The 20,677-nt window shown below is 45.7% G+C and overlaps 1 protein-coding gene across 5 annotated transcripts in view; it reads right to left on the reverse strand.

Moving 5' to 3' along the window:
• PHACTR3 (phosphatase and actin regulator 3) overlaps positions 1–20,677 on the reverse strand; it is a 194,838-nt gene that overhangs the window by 53,612 nt on the left and 120,549 nt on the right. For all 5 annotated transcript variants that reach the window (XM_083447447.1, XM_083447443.1, XM_083447446.1 and 2 more), the window contains one exon: positions 17,226–17,379. In XM_083447447.1, coding sequence (XP_083303573.1) covers positions 17,226–17,379 — 154 coding nt within the window. The remainder of the gene's footprint in view (positions 1–17,225; positions 17,380–20,677) is intronic.

Here is a 20,677-nt window from a genome sequence, read left to right on the forward strand (position 1 = left end):
CTCTCTTTTCCTCTGGGTCCTACTACCCCCCGGGGTCTCCTCCCTCCTGGACTCTTCCGACGCAGACGTTGACCCCTCTGACTCCTCCCACTCTCTTCGACGGGCTTTAGGACTTGGCTCCCTACCCGGGCTGCCCACCGCGCCGCCCTCCTGTACATTTGAACTTGGCGCGCGCGCGCGTTTAACTTTCCTGACGACCGTTTCCTCGCTCCCTGACGAGGGTGTGGTCACTCCTGCCTCCTGTTCTCCCGCTGCCCGCGCGCCACCTGATCCCGATGCCTGGGACTCCTCCCCCTACTGCACTCTGGGGGGGACGCTGGTCCTGGTTTCCAGCTGCTGCTCTCTGAGTCCCCTCTGGCCCCTTCTTCCCGAGGTGTCTCCTTGGGCACTCCTCTTGCCCTGACTATGGAGGCTCCTTTCTGTGAATCCTCCGAGTCACTGGAAAGACTCAGAGAACTCGGATTGCTGTCATCGCTGACATTTCCTTCGGACTCCTCCCCCTCGCTCTCCATTTCCTCCCTCTCCTGTGCCTCTGCTCCTGAACCCCTGACAATATGTTTGTCAAACGATGATCGGTGATTTGCTTCGGGCCCAGAGGCTCATCTGTGCATGCAACCCTCACATGGGTTCTTGCATTGATGTCAGTGGAAGGTGCCGTTTTCCTTGTAGATCCTGTTTGTGTGTAGGGAGAAGTTATGTCCATTAATTTAAATAGGGGAGCTTCTGTAACGATGTGGAAATATATACAGTGGTACCTCGGGTTACATACGCTTCAGGTTACATACGCTTCAGGTTACACACTCCGCTAACCCAGAAATAGTGCTTCAGGTTAAGAACTTTGCTTCAGGATAAGAACAGAAATCGGGTTCTGGCGGCGCGGCAGCAGCAGGAGGCCCCATTAGCTAAGGTGATGCTTCAGGTTAAGAACAATTTCAGGTTAAGAACGGACCTCCGCAACAAATTAAGTACTTAACCTGAGGTACCACTGTTTATGACTACCACCTTATTTTTCAGAGGGGAGAAGAAAGTCTGTGCCTTTCATCAATGTGTAGCAGGAAGAAATCAAGAGGTCTCATCACTTCATCTCTGTGTCACAAAAAGCTTCATCTGCAGACTTTTATCTCAAAGCAGAGGTGGGTAGCCAGTTTAAGCCCATAGACAGCCACACCGCAAGAAACAGCTTCGACTGGCTAGCTAAGCCAGGTGAGAATAGCCAATGTGGCTTAAACCCTTGGTGAGTTGGAGACTTCCCCTGCATGCGAAGGCACAAAACAACACAAAACTAACCCACAACCCCCCTTGAAACATTTTTTTTAAAAAAAATCCTTCCAGCAGCACATTAGAGACCAACTAAGCTTGTTATTGGTATGAGCTTTTGTGTGCATGCATACCAATAACAAACTTAGTTGGTCTCTAAGGTGCTACTGGAAATAATCTTTTTTATTTTGTTTCGACTACAGCAGACCAACACGGCTACCTGCCTGTAACCACAACCCCCCTGACATTCGGTAAATTTCATCTAGATCCTTTGGAGATTCATCAGAATATGCAATGGATGCGGTTGGTCCCAGTGTGAGCTGAATTTTCAAGGAACCTGGACTGCTTCATCAGAGCCCCATCTGTTCTACAAGCAGCAGTCTTTACAATGCAAGCAGTAAAGAGAAAGAATTGCATTCTGACTGTAATAGTTTTATATATTCTGTGAATTGCATGCAGGGTAAGAATGGTTACCACCACCGTTGCTCGCAGCAGTCTGGTCTTCCAGGAACATTGTTATAGTTCTAGAACATTGTGTTTCCTGGTGCCAAATGAAACCTTCAAGGAATAACAGCTCTCTGCTCTTACGGCTGGGAAGCATCTTCTCACCAGGTCCCTCTACCCAATTACTATAAAAACTTGCCAGAGAGACAGAGAGCCTTTGTTTACCATTGAGATAAAACTTGTAACTGGGTCAGCAGCTGCCCCAGTGGTTCCTTCTTTTGCCATACGCTTCATGAAACATCCTCAGTCTTATTCTGCATGTCCAATTCTCTCAAACGATTCCTAGCCACAACATTTCACCAGCCAAATCCCCATCTTTATCGTTTCCAGGCAAGTGCTGTGTTGCCTTCCCCCCTTTCCGTTTCCATTCAGAACATCACACATGAGAAGACATTGGATTTAAGGGCACAACCCTGAAAACATTTCATAGAATCATAGAATCATAGAGTTGGAAGAAACCACAAGGGCCATCAAGTCCAACCCCCTGCCAAGCAGGAAACACCATCAGAGCACTCCTGACATATGGTTGTCAAGCCTCTGCTTAAAGACCTCCAAAGAAGGAGACTCCACCACACTCCTTGGCAGCAAATTCCACTGTCGAACAGCTCTTACTGTCAGGAGGTTCTTCCCAATGTTTAGGTGGAATCTTCTTTCTTGTAGTTTTGATCCATTGCTCCGTGTCCGCTTCTCTGGAGCAGCAGAAAACAACCTTTCTCCCTCCTCTATGTGACATCCTTTTATATATTTGAACATGGCTATCATATCACCCCTTAACCTCCTCTTCTCCAGGCTAAACATGCCCAGCTCCCTTAGCCGTTCCTCATTAGAGAGCATGGCATTGCATGGAACTCAGCAAGACAAGCTTTTAATTGTGTGCTCAGCTGAAATCCTATGCAAACTCAGAGCGTTACTTCCTGATAAACATACAGGATTGGCCAACATATCACATAGTACAGTCGTACCTTGGATCCCAAATGCCTTGGTACTTGGACGTTTTGACTCCTGAATGCCACAAACCTGGAAGTGAGTGTTCCGGTTTGCAAACGTTCTTTGGAACCAGAACGTCCAATGCGACTTCTGCAGCTTTTGATTGGCTGCAGGAGCTTTCTGTAGCCAATCGGAAGCTGAGTCTTGGTTTCCGAATGTTTTGGAAGTCGAACGGACTTCCGGAATGGATTCCGTTCAACTTCCAAGGCACCACTGTATTAACAAGACAACTGGTTTTTTAAAATAAAGCTGGGTAAGTTAAATAGCCTTCCCCAACCTGCTGCCCTCAAAATACAGATAAAAGACAAAAACAACAAGTCTGTGAGAGACTAGACACCACAGCCGAGAACCACTTAATGCATCGTGTCTTATGAAAAATACTTGAACAAGTTCAAAAGTACATGAAGTAGAAAATGCAGGTGTATAATTTGTTCTAGGAATCTGAGTTTTCATCTCAACATTAAGCAATAATGGGACATCTCTGGCTCGGGTTGTACAAATTGTCCCACGAAAACAACACTTAGCCCAATAATTCGTCCATTCTTAGCCATGCTCTAAATCTAATCAAACGGACTTGTCTCTCCCTTCACCCCTTCTTCTCTCACCATCTCTCTTCACGGAAAAGACACTTTTCACTCCCCCGGGGGCTCGGTTAGCTGACGGATGAAGGGGTCCCTTGCAGGATAGTGTGCAGCCAGAATTCTAAGAAGCTCTTATGGTAAATAATCGTCATTACCCATGTCTCCTTTTTTTAACCTCTTGTCACAAAAGGCTCAATTCCTTTAATGCCCTTTAATGCCATTGAGGGTTCATTATCTACACTCAGGGAGGATAATGAAGGGTTTACACAGAATGCCAGGAGCCTTCCAAGAGCAGAACAAGGCTTGTCTCGAAGACAATGGAGTATTACCAAAATGTGCAATGGCCTTGGGCATCAGGGACAGACGAATTAATTTGAGAGGCAGCCTAAAGAGAGGAGAAATATGGGTGAAACAGAGAACACTTCCATTTCAGAGATGGCTGGGAGGAGGGGGGAAACTATTGCTATGGCAACAGTGGCCTGGCTTGGTTTATAAGAAACCAGACAAGGTACCAACTGGGAAACGCAACACATATCCCACGATGGGATGACATTGGCTTTGCCCATGCTTTGCTGGATCGACCCATTTCAGATCTCTGGCTAATCCATCTGAGCAGCAGATATGCTTTTCAGTGAAGCTACATTTTGGAAGCCTTGGGACATGGGTGGTGCTGTGGTCTAAACCACAGAGCCTAGGGCTTGTCAATCAGAAGGTCAGCGGTTCCAATCCCCACGACGGGGTGAGCTCCCATTGTTCAGTCCCAGCTCCTGCCCACCTAGCAGTTCGAAATCATGTCAAAGTGCAAGTAGATAAATAGGTACCACCCTGGCGGGAAGGTAAACAGCGTTTCCGTGTGCTGCTCTGGTTCGACAGAAGTGGCTTAGTCATGCTGGCCACATGACCCGGAAGCTGTATGCCGGCTACCTTGGTCAATAAAGCGAGATGAGCACCGCAACCCCAGGGTCGTCCACTACTGGACTTAACGGTTAGGGGTCCCTTTACCTTTACCTTACATGTTGGAAGATTCAGGGCAGACAAGTTAAACAGTGGAACTTGTTCCCACAAGAGGCAGTGATGGCAATCAACCTGGATGACTTTAAAAGAGGATCAGATAAATTCATGGAAGATAAAATGGATTTGTGTAGGGTTTACTCCTTAGCCCAGGGGTCAGCAACCTTTTTCAGCCATGGGCTGGTCCACTGTCCCTCAGACCATGTGGTAGACTATATTTTTTTGGAGGGGGGGGATGAACAAATTCCTCTGCCCCACAAATAACCCAGAGATGCATTTTAAATTAAAGCACACATTCTACTCATGTAAAAACACCAGGCAGGCCCCACAAATAACCCAGAGATGCATTTTAAATAAAGGCACACATTCTACTCATGTAAAAACACCAGGCAAGCCCCACAATTTACCCAGAGATGCATTTTAAATAAAGGCACACATTCTACTCATGTAAAAACACCAGGCAGGCCCCACAAATAACCCAGAGATGCATTTTAAATAAAGGCACACATTCTACTCATGTAAAAACACCAGGCAGGCCCCACAAATAACACAGAGATGCATTTTAAATAAAAGGACACATTCTACTCATGTAAAAACATGCTGATTCCCAGACCGTCCATAGGCCAGATTTAGAAAGCGATTGGGCCGGATCTGGGCCAGGGGCCTTAGGTTGCCTACCCCTGCCTTAGCCCTTTCTTCTTCCAAAGATATTCTGCAAGGCAGCGGAGGTTTAAGATCAGAGTTCTCCTAGATGGGTTACCTTCCCAGATTGATGATCCCCATCAGCCTCCAACTTCCCTCCAGCCGCCTTCTTGACCATTGGACCAAGGCCCACTTATTTGTCTCTATGACAACAGGGCAACCTCTGGGCATGTTTAGCCTGGAGAAGAGGAGGTTAAGGGGTGATATGATAGCCATGTTCAAATATATAAAAGGATGTCACCTAGAGGAGGGAGAAAGGTTGTTTTCTGCTGCTCCAGAGAAGCGGACACGGAGCAATGGATACAAACTACAAGAAAGAAGATTCCACCTAAACATTAGGAAGAACTTCCTGACAGTAAGGGCTGTTCGACAGTGGAATTTGCTGCCAAGGAGTGTGGTGGAGTCTCCTTCTTTGGAGGTCTTTAAGCAGAGGCTCGACAACCATATGTCAGGAGTGCTCTGATGGTGTTTCCTGCTTGGCAGGGGGTTGGACTCGATGACCCTTGTGGTCTCTTCCAACTCTATGATTCTATGATTCTATGATTCTATTCTATAATGTAAATGACAGAACCTAACTGGCTAGCTAAGGCCATTACCTTAAGTAAGGACTTAATTTGGCTGGTTCAGCAGATTTCCTCTCCTAGAGTCTAGGATCATAGGTTTGGAAAGGACCCACAGGTAGCACCCAGACTGACTCCCCAAACCTGGAACAATACTGTACTTTAAGCCGATCAGTAAAAATAAACCTAACTTCGCTAGACTAATAAAATCTGGTTTAAGATTTGGTGCATTCCAGAATCTGGTAATGTGTATGAGATCATTTAACCTCATGCATTCGCAAGTGGGCTCCCAGACACCCCTGCAATACTGATACATCGATGCCAGAACCCCATTTAGCCCTCTGTCTCTGTGCCATGGTGCCCGTTGCACGTGGCCCTTACATACACGTGACAAAGAAGAGGTGTTTGCTAGCAAATTTCTCCTGGAAAAATAACATGGCGTCATAAGGGTGGCAACCATGAGAAAACATTTCCTATGACTAAGCTAAACACCGGCACATCGTTCCCTCTTGGTTTACTCAGCGGGGAGGCTGGATGTCAGAGCCTCTTTCTGGCATGGGAAATGCAGTCTCTTGGGAACGTGGGGTGTGTTGTTTGGTTGCAAAAGCCAGGCTCAGGTCTCTCTGGGCTTCATTCTGCAAACCACCCAGTGATCCTCGGATGAAGGCTGGTACAGGAATTGAACAATTAGAAATAATAGATAAAATTAAATACAGATAAGGACTTCCCCCACTTGGGAAAGATGGTTTCTCTAGAGCATGTGGCTACCTTTTGTTCTGTCAATGTTTCTCCCTGCTATGATATGCGTATTGATTAAGAGGGCTTTAAATAGCCCGGCTCTATTTTGGATGGATGAGGCATGCTTTCGGCAACATGTGCTCTTCGGTTCCGCCGGTGTGGGGTAATCTCAGCACCTTCTGTTACACAAAATGAACAGAACCTGCTGAGTCCTGAAAGTCAATGGGAATCTGTGTGTCATTGGGCATATTGTGTTATTAGAGAACGTGCCATGCTCATCCGCAGACACTCCCTACCGGATTTATTCTCACCCACCTCACTGGCTGGCCTGCCAGATACTTCCCACCTTCTCACCATCCCGCCTACATTTTTGGGATATAGAGACATACTGCTTTGGGTTTCTGGGAAGGCAGTAGTTTCTGCTGCAAGAGCTGGTAAATCATGTTGGCCAGCCCTCCTGGGTCTAAACCATTTCACACGACAGGTGTGCAGACTTTTCACTAACTTTACACAGGATTCCAACCACTGTGTCAGGGAGCTGACAAGGAGAACAAGTTGTTTGCAAATCAGAGAAAGACAGTGAAACACTGGCTAGCTTACAGTTAGGGTTTTTTTTTTACTAAGCAAGCACAACAGAGAACGCACAGACACTGGCGGAGGAAGAGGGGGCAGGGGGAACGCTCCGCCCCCGGCACCATGATCCCAGTGGGGTGTCATAGCAGCTGCCCCCCCCCACACTAGGCACCACGCCCCCTCTTCATCCAGCCAGTACCTGACACACTGCAGCAAAGTGGTGGCAGCATGGCACCGTCCTAGGTGACTTTGTTGGGTAGTCCACCCTGTTTAAAGACCTCTGTTGAAGATTGGAAGCTGGCTTAGACAAATCAGACTCTTGGTCCCTCTAGTTCACCTCTGTCCAGAGATTCAGGCAGGGGTCTTTCTAGGGAGATCCTGGGGACCGAACCTAGGCATGGGGCTGTGTCACGGATGTTTGCCCCCTCCCGAATCGCTGGAGCTTACTCTATACATCACGCAAAAACGAGGGCGTCTTCAAGAGTCATGCACAGAAGCGAGTCTTGAAATCTAGCCACACTTACCAAGTTTATTTTATTTAAGTGCCTTAGTCATAGAAGCATTTTTAAAAAATTCTTGCTTCAACAAGGAGGGTCTCCACCTTGAAGCATGTTACATGTCTTAGAAGCAGTATCAGGAGCTCAGTTTTTTAAACACAGGCAATCAAATATTTAAGGGATGATGATGTAGCTTAAAAACTACTTGCCTTATCAGTACTAAAGCTGAGCTGAAACTGCTAACTTCATTTTGTGTGGGTTTTTTTGTGAGCACCGGGAAGTGAATCCCATTTTAAGATGATTTTTTGGCATGAGCATATTTTAGTCGATTCAATGCTATTGGACACCCAAGAGCAGAAAGACTCTGCTGAGGTCACATATGAAGTAGCCCTAATTGCCCTATCAGTGGTAAAATAGGGCTGGAATATGGGATAAGCTAGGCTTTCTGCATAGAGCTGAAACTGAGGAATATGGGGGAGAATTCTAGGAAGCACCAAGCTAAAGTCCAAGCAATGTGTAAAAGTCTAAGCACAAAATGTGCTGGTTGTACTAGTGGAATGGCTTGCATAAGAGAAGGTGTAGGAAGCCGGCAGGGTTCTTATGGATGGTTGCACAACAAACTGCTGTAGCCCTGATTCTTCCTGTTGCACTAGTGCAACCATTTCGCTGAATTTCATATTGTACAACCATTATGCTTGTGCAATAGCCCTTGCACTGGTGGTTAGAGAATGCTGAATCTGGACCACTGGGTTCAAGCCATACTTAAGTCTGTCCCTCTGTTCAGGGCCTTCTTCTTATGTTACACAGCAGACAGGTGGTAATGGGGCTTCCTTTCCCTTCCTTGCATGGTTAGGAGTTGTTATTTCCCTATCAGACTTATTTCATCTTCCAGCAGCTGATGGATCCTGAAGGCAAGTGCATGAGGAAAGCTAATATGGATTCTGGGCACGATAGCTAATATCCCCTACATATTTGCAACATTCCAATAATCTCACACTGTGACTACCATCTTGGCTCCCATTTTTTCCATGCACGAAGTTAACCAAAGCAGCATGGCTTCTGAACATGGCATCTGTAGAAGTTCCCTCCTGGTTTCACAACTTATCTCACTGGCAGTTTTATAATCCTCCACCACAGTTTGTGAAATGGCAACTATCTACCCACCAACGCTCAATTTTCACTTCCATGCGTCCCTACATGGAGAGATTCTTCTCCTGCATTTTCTTCAAAAGTTGACTTGCTCTGGCAGGTGCAATTTGTGGTCCTGTGACAGCCGTGAAATAACTAGGACAGGACATAGGGTTATGTAAAAATCAGGTGTGACTGTTGTTGTTAAAGGTGAGGAAAGGGGCAATACTGGGAATATCCAGCCTGGCTTAAAGCATCCTGGATTTTCATTTCTAGAAAGTTAAATCAACCTTGCTTAAGCTGCAAAGGATGGTATTCCTCTGATCTCACTAACAGCAGCAAGGAAGGTTAATAACTGAGCAATATATCCCCTCCTGACATCTAAATCCATTCCTACAAGAGAGGGGTGTGGGAGCATGTGTTGAAACTAGCCAAGTGACAAAGGTAAATGCTATCTTTGTTGCTCCAGCCACTTTGGCCTTTGGACATGTGGCTCTCAGAAGATTGCTCAGAAGGGAATGTGGCCCCCAGAATGAAAAGAAAATCCCCACTTTCTGGGTTTGGGGATACATTTTCCCATGCCTGAAAAACTGCTTGCTAACCACCTGTGGAATGCCTTCACCTCACACACTTCACCCAACTCAAGTTCAGTGCCAGAAGACGGGACCCTAGTCACCATAGATCAGATCTATGTTTGTTTTAAAGTATTAGACATTCATGGAGAACAAGTCTGGCTGCAGTGACTTACCAAGATAAGAAAACAGAAGCGCTACACAGAGGTTATTTGTCTTATTAAAAATTAAAATAATAAAAATTAGTCCGCTTCTCATCCAAACAACTCTCACATCTCTGAATTCTTGGTACTGCCAAGAATTGGTACAGAGTGCAAAACACTCTGAAAATTCTGTCCGAAAGACAAGCGAGAACTTACAGAAACAAATATGCAACAGATGGCTGAGCTATTGCTTATCAAGCCTATCCCTGTGATACACTGTTCCAACATGGGCAAGCTTATCTTCTTTCATTGTAAAAGGACAGGATATCATCTTATGATAACACCATAAAACATATGTCAAGCAAACAGCCCTTTGGAAAGAAGAGTAATGAGCGCAATCTCTTATTATCAGTTAGTACTCGGGGTGGTTCAGACGGGGTGACGTTGCAAAGGGAACGAAAAGCACCTCAGAAACCCTGTTCCTCTCCATCTCATCTCGTAAACATCTTCCCCAACATGAAGGGACCCCAAGCGCTCAGCAGGGGAGACAGCTTGGCATCTTCCTGGCTGTAGAGATGAGAATAGTTTCGGATGATTTGGAGGGACAGGAAATGTTACTCATGATGCTTACTCTTCTGTCTGCTATGGGGCTGTGGCTCTGGTCTCCCCGCCTCCCTGATTCCACATTCGGGGTGTGTGTGTGTAGATTTGAATAAGCCAGGGTCTGAAATTTATGTGATCCCTTGTTAACAATCCTGTGTGGCACTTTCAAGACTGACCACTTCAGGCTGCAATTAGACATACTTCTCAGAGAGAAGGTAAAGGACACCTGGATGGTTATGTCCAGTCAAAAGCAACTATGGGGTTGCAGCACTCATCTCACTTTCAGGTCGAGGGAGCTGGCGTTTGTCCACAGACAGCTTTCCGCGTCATGTGGCCAGCATGACTAAGCCACTTCTGGCACAATGGAAGACTGACACCAGAGCAGCGCACGGAAACGCTGTTTACCTTCCTGCCGGAGTGGTATCTATTTATCTACTGGCACTTTGACGTGCTTGAACTGCTAGGTTGGCAACAGCAGGGACCGAGAAATGAGAGCTTACCCCATCGCAGGGATTCGAACTGCCGACCTTCTGATCGACAAGCCCAAGAGGCTCAGTGGTTTAGACTACAGCGCCACCTGCGTCCCACTAAGATATTTCTTTGAGATATTTCTTTGAGAGACGATTCACACTTTCAATATTTAATAAACAGGAGTGAGGGCTGGATTTCTGCAATTAGTTTCTTACTGCTCTACGAGCCAATGCGTAGGAGGCCCTCAACATAGATTTCTTTTCCCCAAACAAGCCGCGGCTAAAATATTCATGTTTGCAAATTTATCCAAATTTAGCTTTGTGTTTTAATGAGCAGTTCAGAAAGTGATTCCCCGCCCCCTAGGAATATTTTGTTTTCCCGGCATAGGAAGAGCTGCACAGCTGAGTCCTTTACACTTGGCTAACACAGGACTTCTCTAAACGTAGAACACAGTCCCATACATAGGAAGTTGCCTTAGACTGAGCCAGATCATTGGCCCATCTGGCTCTGACTGGCAGTGGCTCTTCAGGGTTGCAGACCGGCATCTCTCCCATCCCTACCGGGAGATTCCAGGTATTGGACCTGGGACCTTCTGCATGGAAAGCAGATGCTCTAGCACTGAGCTGCAGTCCTTAAATCAGAGGCTGGCTGCTCTAGCACTTGAACACAAACACTGGAAGAGCAGCTGTGCGAAGGTGGAACTAAGCCTAATGTGCTGGATATTTTATGAGTAGGGAAGACAAAAATGTGATTCTCTCCCTGTCTGCACCCTCTCCATTCCCCATGCATAACAGCCTGAAGTGGTGCAGATCAGGAAGGACTTTTCAGGAAGCCCTCTGTTTGAAGTGATGTCCTGCCCAAATCCAGCTAGTTAGAGCATGGTGTTGACAACACCAAGTTTGCAGGTTCGGTCCCCATATGGGACAGCTGCCTATTCCTGCATTGCAGGGGGTTGGATTAGATGATCCTCAGGGTCCCTTCCAACTTTGCAGTGCTATGATTCTACAAAGAATATGACATAAGCAGAGCAGGAAGGGTCTTGAAGTTGCCTGTTCAGAATCACTACTTGGACAGCCAACAGAGCAGGCACACAACATGGGCCACCTGGTGATACTCTTCCCCACGATGCTGAGATGTACAGGACTTCTATTTCATTTATATCTAAATTTCACCCAAGCAGATATATTGTCATAAACAAATTAAGGTGATAATTACTCCCACCCCCACCCCCATGGAACCAGAAGGAAATCTACATATGAAGAGCCCAACATCAAGGCAGAGAGAGAGTAAAGCAACATAGATCAGATTGCGCTCAGAATAATAAGAAAGAACTCAGCACATGTTCATTCTTAGGACTATGAAACAACTAAGCAGAACAATATTTTACAAGCTGAAGCAAAGATGGAAAAGAAAGTTTGTGTAGGTGCTCAAAATCTCCCTTATTCTAATAAAAAAAATTAGAACAGGGATAGCCAATATAGTGCCTGCAGGATGTTGTTGGGCATGACTGTGGGTTATGTTGGCTGTGGTTGATGGGAGCTGGAGACAAACAGCGTGTGGAGGACATCATGTTGACTACCCTGCCCTAGATATAATGGCAAGTAGGTCAATTCTTGTTGGTCTCAGAACATTTCTGTTTTATCTCCTTCCCCATAAGCCCTACTGCCCATTTTTCATAATAATAATAATAATAATAATAATAATAATAATAATATCCTTTCTACCCCGCCCATCTGGCTGGGTTTCCCCAGCCACTCTGGGCGGCTTACAGCACATATTAAAAATTTGTAAAATATCAGACATTCACAATCTCCCAATACCCTGTCAAGGGGGATGAATAGACCAGAGGTGAGGAGAGTTTGCAGCAGTGGAGACTCTGGGCTTAAGGCCTGGTTGCTCTTCCACTGCTACTGGTAAACCATAGGAAAGGAAATTCCCCGTATCTCAGAGCTCAACAGATTGATCCGGGAAGCTTTGCAAATTATATCTCAAATGCTTTTCTAGATGCAACAGAGGGAGAGACCATACCCTCAAAGTGTGGGCTTTTTTCTTCTTCTTTTTTGTAAATCTCCCAAAGACTAGAATGGGTTTTCTCAGGTCAGCAGAGGCTGTGTGTTCTGTGTCCCATTGGTGTGGCGGTGGTGGCACTTGTCCTTCTGATAGGAAATGCTCTGTGGGTGGGAGGACATATAAAGGGGGGGGCGAAGAGGGTCAGTTGGGAGGGGGAGTGAGAAATGCCTCTATTTTCATCTTAGGAATATTGGAGGGTATGAGAGACAGGCATCAAGTCTGAGGCCTTTGCAACCAAGAACAAGAAGAAGAGGAGGAGGAGGAGTTTGGATTTGATATCCCTCTTTATCACTAACTGAAGGAGTCTCAAAGCGGCTAACATTCTGCTTTCCCTTCCTCCCACACAACAAACATTTTGTAAGGTGAGTGAGGCTGAGAGACTTCAAAGAAGTGTGACTAGCCCAAGGTCACCCAGCAGCTGCAGGTGGAGGAGCAGGGATGTGAACCCGGTTCACCAGATTACGAGTCCACTGCTCTTAACTACTACACCATACTGGCTGGATTAGACGATCCTTGGGTCCCTTCCAACTCTACAATTCTATGATTCTATGACCTTTCCACAGCTGCCCCCTTCAACTAGTTCAAGAAATGGAGACCGTAGTAGGGCTTTGAGGGTCTTGTTCCGCATGACATCATTGGAATGCAATGACCTGCACTGTCAGAAACAGTAGGCCTCTGAATCTCAGTTGCTGAGCTTCATGATTGGGGACGGAATTTTTGTACTAAGGTCCTTCTTGTGGTCTTTCCATAGGCATCTGGCTGGCCGTAATGAGAACACGATGGTGGATGAGATGGGCCCTTGCCTGACCAAGCAAGGCTCTTCTAATGTTCTTAAGTTCAATGGGACAGTAGCTCAAATGGGAACAGAGTTGAAATGAGCTTATTGGAGTGAAGCCTAGATTAACTCTTCTGAAGTAGGCCTATTTCAAACTGAGTTGTGGGGGGGGGGGGCTCACCCATCACTAATTCCCCTTAAGTCCATATTAGGCAAAGCTCCTGCTTATTTTTTTTTTTATTATTTTAAAAAAATAGCACACTGAAGAAATTAGAAGTGTGTTAAAATTAGATTGACACAGCAGACGGCATTACAGATGGCTTAAATACAAGTTTAGAATCAACGCATTGCTTTGTTGGGACTGGGTTAGCAACCATTAGAATGGGAACATACAGCTTATTCATGCTGTGCAAACGATTCATAATTTTATATAAACCTTCTGCCAGCTGGAAGGCTGAAACCAAGTCACTGGCCACTGAGAACATAGTTCTGAGTCCATTTTTCAAGAGTCACTTGAGTCTGTATTCAAGGCATCCAAGCCAAGTGCCACGGTTGTACCTTTTCCATGCCATTCTAATGAGATTTTGCTCCCTCTGTTCTTCAACGCATTTGCTTTAGGGAATCCCCAACACAGAATCTCTTAGTTCCAACCAAGGGTGGGTGAATCTGTCCATTTTGGTTTCCCCAGTTTCTTATTTCCCAGCCCTTAATTCAGTTCTCCTTATTTCCACACGAGACTATGATTTTTTAAAAACTCTTCAGGAGAATTCAGCAGCATTCTAGTGCAAACTTCTCCTCATAATTTTTTTTTGCAATTTTGCCAAAAATGCTCATTTTTTGCAAAGCAATTTCTCCTAATACAATGCATTTTTTGCACACTATTTCCACCAATATACTCATTTTTATGCACCTTTTTACCCAAGTGCGTGCATTTTTGTACATGTCCCCATCCCTAGTTCTGACCCACATTTTCTTTCTCCAAAGTGTCCACATTTACCATAGTAGAAATGTGGCTTAATTCACAAATAGCAACCAACACCTAAACAGCTTGAAACAGGTGGAGAACAAGCTCAGCCATTATCTTCAGGTGAACTACTTTCCTGCACTTTCTGTGTGGGAACAGTTTTCTGGAGAGTGAGTACTTCTTGGGCACACCCACACAACTATCAGGGTGACACCAGACACACATGCTTGAAACCCAAGGGATGCTTTGCATGTGTGAAGCAGCCGCATATCGAACAGATGGAGTTTTATGACACCTGACATAATCTCAGAGAGACCTGTTTTCAGGGAAGGCGGGTTCACATAACCAACTGCTTATCAACAGGTGTGATAACGCCAAGTGAAGTACATTCATGTGTGAAGAACCCTAATTTAGATCCATTGAGAACATTTCATAGCTGCAGAACAAATGATCAGTTTCTTCATGCTATGCAAGTTCTTCCCCTGCCACCTTGTCTCTGAAGCACATGGGGAAATAGCAGGTGAAATACCCCACCTGTGCATACAAGGAGATCAGTAGAGTCCTCCCAATGCCACATCCTGCAGCCTTCCTTTTTAAGAAGCTATAGGGAGAAGATGGATTGCAGCTGAAATACATTTGGTCCCTGAACTTCTCCTCAAAAGCTCCTTTTCAAATCTTTGCTGCTGATATTCTCTGAATAGCCTCTAAATGTTTATTCTTATTCTGCCTTTCTTCCATTGTGGAACCCAAGGTTCTGTACATGTGGCTTCCAGGTAGTCACTCACCTGGGCACTGGTTCAACCCAGACTTGCTTAGCTTCACCAAGGCGGTGGCCTCATGCAACTTCAGATCAAACCTTAAATAAGGGGTAGTCAACGTGTTGCCCTCTAGATGACGTTAGACAACAATGCCCATCATCCTTAGCCACTGGCCACAGTGGAACACCTTTAGCATATTTGTTTCATTTTAATGGATTTTTATTTTTTTATTGTGATTTGTTGTCCCTTTAAGCTACTCTAGACTCCAGTTGAGTAAAGCAGTGCCGTGCTTAGCTATGCCTAGCCTAGCCTAACCTAACCTAACCTCATCTGGCTGGGTCAGATGGGAGCTGGAGTCTAACAATATCCAATATGGCTATCTCTCAACTTAGATTTGGTTCAGCAGTAACCCTGCTCCAAAGCAAGGTGACTCACAGTGTGCAGGGATGAATGATACCCAAACAGAGCTGAGGAGGAGAGGAAATGATTGAGTTGTTGCAGCTACAGTGAGCCAGTGATGTATGCAGGGAGACCGTGGGTTTAGAAAAAGACTGAGTGCTCCAAAAGTTACCAAACTGCAAAAGGTAGAAGGCTGCCTTCATACTGCCATAAGAGCCCGATCTCTTCTAACAAGCTTTGCATCTGTCCCTTAAATTTCTACCTCTTCTGATTTCATAGAGCAGCTTCCCTTCCTCCCTCTTCTGCGCCTTATGGCTTCTTAGGTATGTATAAAGACATGATATTGCACAAAGACATGCTGTTGGCAGGTTTGTTTTCACATTCGTTCCAAATGATCCCATACATGGACTTTGCCTTTTTATCAGGTACGTATGATACAATATGTCCCCCATTCATGCATTTATAAGGTCCATAGCTGTCCCACCTTCCTCTTGATATTTGAAAGCTGTCAAACACAAACCATTGTGGACCAAACCACAGGCACCTCCGAGAGTGACTCTGATGACCAATGAAGGAGGCTAGCACCATCCCAGGTCTCCCTCACCTCACACCCCATGTCAACAACAGTAGAGTCAGGGGAGAAAAGTATCAGAGCACCCAAATATTCCACCTAGGACATTGTGGTAGGGCTTAGTGGATCCAGCATCAGGACGTGGCCCAAGACAGCAGCTAGCCAACAACTCAGACCCAGCTCTAAAGAGGTAGAGAGTGCATTAAGAAGCATGAGAGTTTATGCCACTCTACAGTTTCAAAATATTTCAGTTGCAGAATAAAGACACCAAAGCTAACATCAAACACTATAGTAGCATTTAAACCGGGTCCTTGCAGTTACCTATAACCTGTTCCAACCCCTAACCCAAACACCTACAGAATTTGGTTCTGGTTGGTGAGTTCCATAGCTGGATGTTGCCCACTGAATGCCCCATTGTGAAGTAATTCTGGAGTGGGCTTGCAATCTCTTCCTTGCTTCAGCTTTGACTGTGCATGAATCACCAATCTACACTTCTTGGGCCTTGGCACTCTTCACACAACCAAGTTTCAACCTTCCTGTCCCAAAGGCTAGGCCCGACAGCAGTTCCGAGCCCCCTCAAGAGATAAGGTTTCGATTTCCAAATCCTGAATTCTTAGCACGCTTTAAAGATTTGGAACTCACAAAGTTCAAACTCAATATCAGGTAGTTCAACTGCCCTCAACCCCTCCGATTCTGCTTCAATTCTGGAATAAGTAGCAATGAGGGTAAAGAAGCTGGGAGACCATTCCGTTTCATCTGTGAGTTTTGGGGGTCTGGTCCCATCCACAAACCTGCAGCCCTGACATTTGAACTCAAGGGAAATGGTGGCCCCATGACCAGGTTTATGACTGCCAATAATGTGTGGTGCACAACCGGAATCATACAAAAGGCTTGTGTAATACACCAAGGCAAGGTAAACAGTTAGAAGTTCAGGCATTAATGCTCCCGTCTTTGTCACAATGGGAGTAGGGAATAACATGACCGCTTGATCCTTTACATGTACAGCTGTGCACAGGAAGGCTTCCTTATACCGAGTCAGACCAATGGTCTGTCCAGATCGGTGTTGTCCACACTGATTGGCATTCACTTTCAAGGGTTCAATCCATGGGTCTCTCCAAGCTTTACCTGGAAATTGAACCTGAGGATTGAACCTTCTGTGTACAAGACACCTGCTCAACCTTTGTATCCTTTGTGTGCAGCTGTACACAGGAAAGTCCCATTGTTACAAATGGTCCTGCTCTTTACATGAAGAGTAGGAGGTGGGCGGAGCTTCTAGGTACATCCCTATTTTCCTTACTCCCGTACTGGTAAAGATGGAAGCATGGAAGCCTGAACAGGGCTTTACGCTCTACAGAACTTACTTGGAAAGTTTCATTTCAATTTGCTGCCGGATCTCCTGTCTCTCTTCGTCGGTCCTCCTGGGGAAAATGTTCCTATCTTCCAGCTCCTGTTTGCTTGGCCTGTTCCGCAACTTCACTGCCAGCAACTCTTTCTTGCATTTTCTTGGCAAAGTACCTGGAGCATACATAGAAAAAGAACGAGAACGTGTCAGACAGGCTGTTGCTAAAATAGGCAAAGGGACATCACTTATTGGATCAGGTTTTTCTAATGAATCAGAAGTGCAAGATCGGCAGGGATCGTCTGCGAGGAGAACGTGGGGCCTTCCCTTCGAAGGAGGGCAGTGACTGAACAGGAAGGACCAAGCGAGGAACAGCAGGGAGGAAACCAGTGCAACCACGTATGGTGATAACTTTTTACTTGGCCCAATCCATTTCTGCATTTCTTATGTCTACTCTTCAGTAAAGCTTTGTATAAGCCATTTAGCAAATAAAATGAGCTCATGTGAACAGTTACAAAAGTCTTATCAATGCTTTGTCACATGCATTGTATTTAATTTTACTCCAACAGTTGGTCCTGGAGAGGAGTCAAAAAATGCAATTATAATATTGTGGTTATGATTTGATGGGTAGAAATAGATAGAAGATTGGGTGCAACAGAGAGAGAGAGAGAGAGAGAGAGAGAGAGAGAGAGAAACAACTTGATAGGAAAAGGGGTGGGAAGTTGACAAAAACAAGAGAAAAGACAGGATTCTGCTATGGTTGTATATTTCAAAAATGTTGAAACTTAATAAGATATAACTGGAGAGGAGTCACAAAATGTGAAATTTGTTGGGTCAAGTAAAGCATTTTCATTACACCATTGAGATCTCCTCTCTCTTCTTCCTGAGTGGGAAGACCTTATGTGATAGACCCACCCATGTGGTTCCATTTCCCAAATGTTAATGCTGCCTGTATCTGAAAAAAATCAATGCAAAGGGACATCTGCGCTGTTGCAGCAACACATACAGTAAGCCCTGTTCACACATAATGCTAAGCCATAGTTAAGGTTGATGCTGAGGCATCTTGCAGACAATCACTCAAACTTTGGATTGCTACATTACAGCATAATTTCTCTCACTCCCACACTATTGAATTCTGGCTCTGTAACATTTGGGTAGTAATAGTCTGTAACTATAGCTAAGGAGGAAGTCCATGTTCACATATAATTGTAAGCTATGGTTAAAGCTAACCAAGGTTTATAAACCAACAACACACCTTGGTTAACTAGCATGTTCTAACCATGGTTTATAAACCATAGTTAAGTCACAGGGCTGGGTTTGGATGACCAGGTTTAACTATGGTTAACTGAACTGTGGCTAATAAAGAGGAAATTGTGGCTACTGTAGCTTATTTCCAAACCTACACAACCTTTGCATGTATTGAATTGTGTGTCTGTTTAAATAATAATACTAATGGTGCAATAGGTCAGTGTTGTTAACCAGAAGGTTGTTGCTTCGAGCCCACCTAGGGACAGCTATGGGCAGGGCTGGTCCCTTCCAACTCCACAATTCTATGAATACATTTACTTAAACACTGTATGCAGCCCTCCATTCTTTTTTGAAAAATAAAACAGAGAAGCAGCTGAATGCTTTTGCTTTGTTTTCAAATTGCATCTCTGTTCACCGCCGTGGGCTCCCTGGAGAGGAAGGGAGGAATTTAAATTCAAGAAACAAATATGCTAAGAGATTCCTCCCAAGGAAGATCCGGGCAGCACACCACGTGAAGACTCCAGCACATAGCAGTCAACTGTCCCTTATTTGGCGGGAAACTCCCTTATCCCAGGGCCGTTTCCCACTGCTATCCCGGATTGATGATGTCCCTTAAATTTCCCGGGTTTCATGCTCTCCCAGCTCAGGAGGGAAGCAGCGGCTCGGGGTCCTCAGCTGCGAGAGAGAATGCACGCATGAGCTGCTGTGTCTCCGTCTCTCCCTATCCCCCCTCAGGGGCACGTAGTGAGGAGATGGGTGGCGGCGAGCGAGCACGCAGCCCCTCTCTTGTGAGACTTCCGCCACGCTGCCAGGGGAACCCGGAGGCAGCGGCGGCGGCGGCTGAGGAGGCGGCCTGAGGGAGGAGGAAGAGGAGGGGATGGGGAGGGACGCAGAAGGGTGGCACTTCAGCGGCCGCCGTGGCACCGCAACCACCTCATGCCGGGCTCGCGGGCGAGAATCTCCCTCTCTCTCGGGCGGGGAAGGGCCGATGGAACTCCTCGTGCCAAGACGACGGTAGCCGTGACATGATCCCTTATTTTCGAGGCTGCTGGTCCCTTATTTTCAAATCTGTAAATTGAGAGTTTTGCTCCAGCATCATTGCCCCACCTGTTGAAATGTCAGTTAAAGATTTTTTTCCAACCAATGTCCAATGAATGCTGCACCACCCAGTGTCCAGAATGAAAAGTGCATCTTGCACAGAGAAGAAACATGCACAGGGAAGGCTGTGATCTGTCTAGGGCCCTGTGGGGATATCGTAATCTTCTTTCTCGCCCCTTTGGTTTAATTAATGAATCCCTAGGCCTCTTAGCTGTGATAATCACCATGAGGCCTGCCAAGTGTTCTATGAGAAGGAAGTCTAGTAGATTATTCACATTTACCGTTTAATTAAAACTCTTCTCATCTACACAACACCCACTTCCACATACCACAATTTTGCAGGGGTTCACAGAATATCCACAAATAGTAAGCAGATTTGTTCACAGTTCAGAATTGTTCGCCGATTAGCATGTGTCTTCTTAAGATATGTCGGGACCTAGCTAGGGATGCCTATAGAGGTGCTCAGATCAAGACCTGGAGTCTGGGTTCTTCTGAAATATCAGAGGGGCATTTGGAGACACGGTGGGTGGAGTGGGGAGAGAGGGAGGGACGGAGGGAAAGAGAATCTTCTGGGGTTAAGTCCTAGAGCTTAACATCTTGTTCCGGAGTGATTACCAGAACTAACAGTCCTGCAATCAGTGGTGAAAAGTCATTTTAGAATACTGCAAGGGGAAAATGGAGTTGTCAGTCAAGAAGTGACAGCTGACAGTTGAAGAGGGTTATAATAGAGACTGGGAGGATGGTAGATGAAAGGTCAGGGCTTAGATAATGATAGGTGTTTACATTAAAGGAAAAGTAATAGCAGCTGGAATGGTTACAGTAAAAGCTCCAGAAATGGTTAGTGGTGTTTGGCAGCCATCTTTCTCAAAAGACAATGGAGTGCGCTCCCTGGGGTAATGTCAAACTGCTGGAGAATCACAGAGCCTGCTGTGTTTGCAGAGATATAACTGCTGCCTCCTGCGTTGCTTTTGTTGTGTTAGCAAAACCAAAGTGACCTCTCCAGGATGCAAGCCTGGGCAGAGTGTATAGAGGTCCTGGGCTGCCCAGCTGATGAAACCCAACCCTCCTCTCAGCCTCACTGATGTCGTCCAAAGGAAAGCAGAGCAATATGGACGGCACCAGCTTAGC

This window comes from Podarcis tiliguerta (assembly GCF_965153285.1).
Source record: "Podarcis tiliguerta genome assembly, chromosome: 6".
Lineage (NCBI taxonomy): Eukaryota > Metazoa > Chordata > Lepidosauria > Squamata > Lacertidae > Podarcis > Podarcis tiliguerta.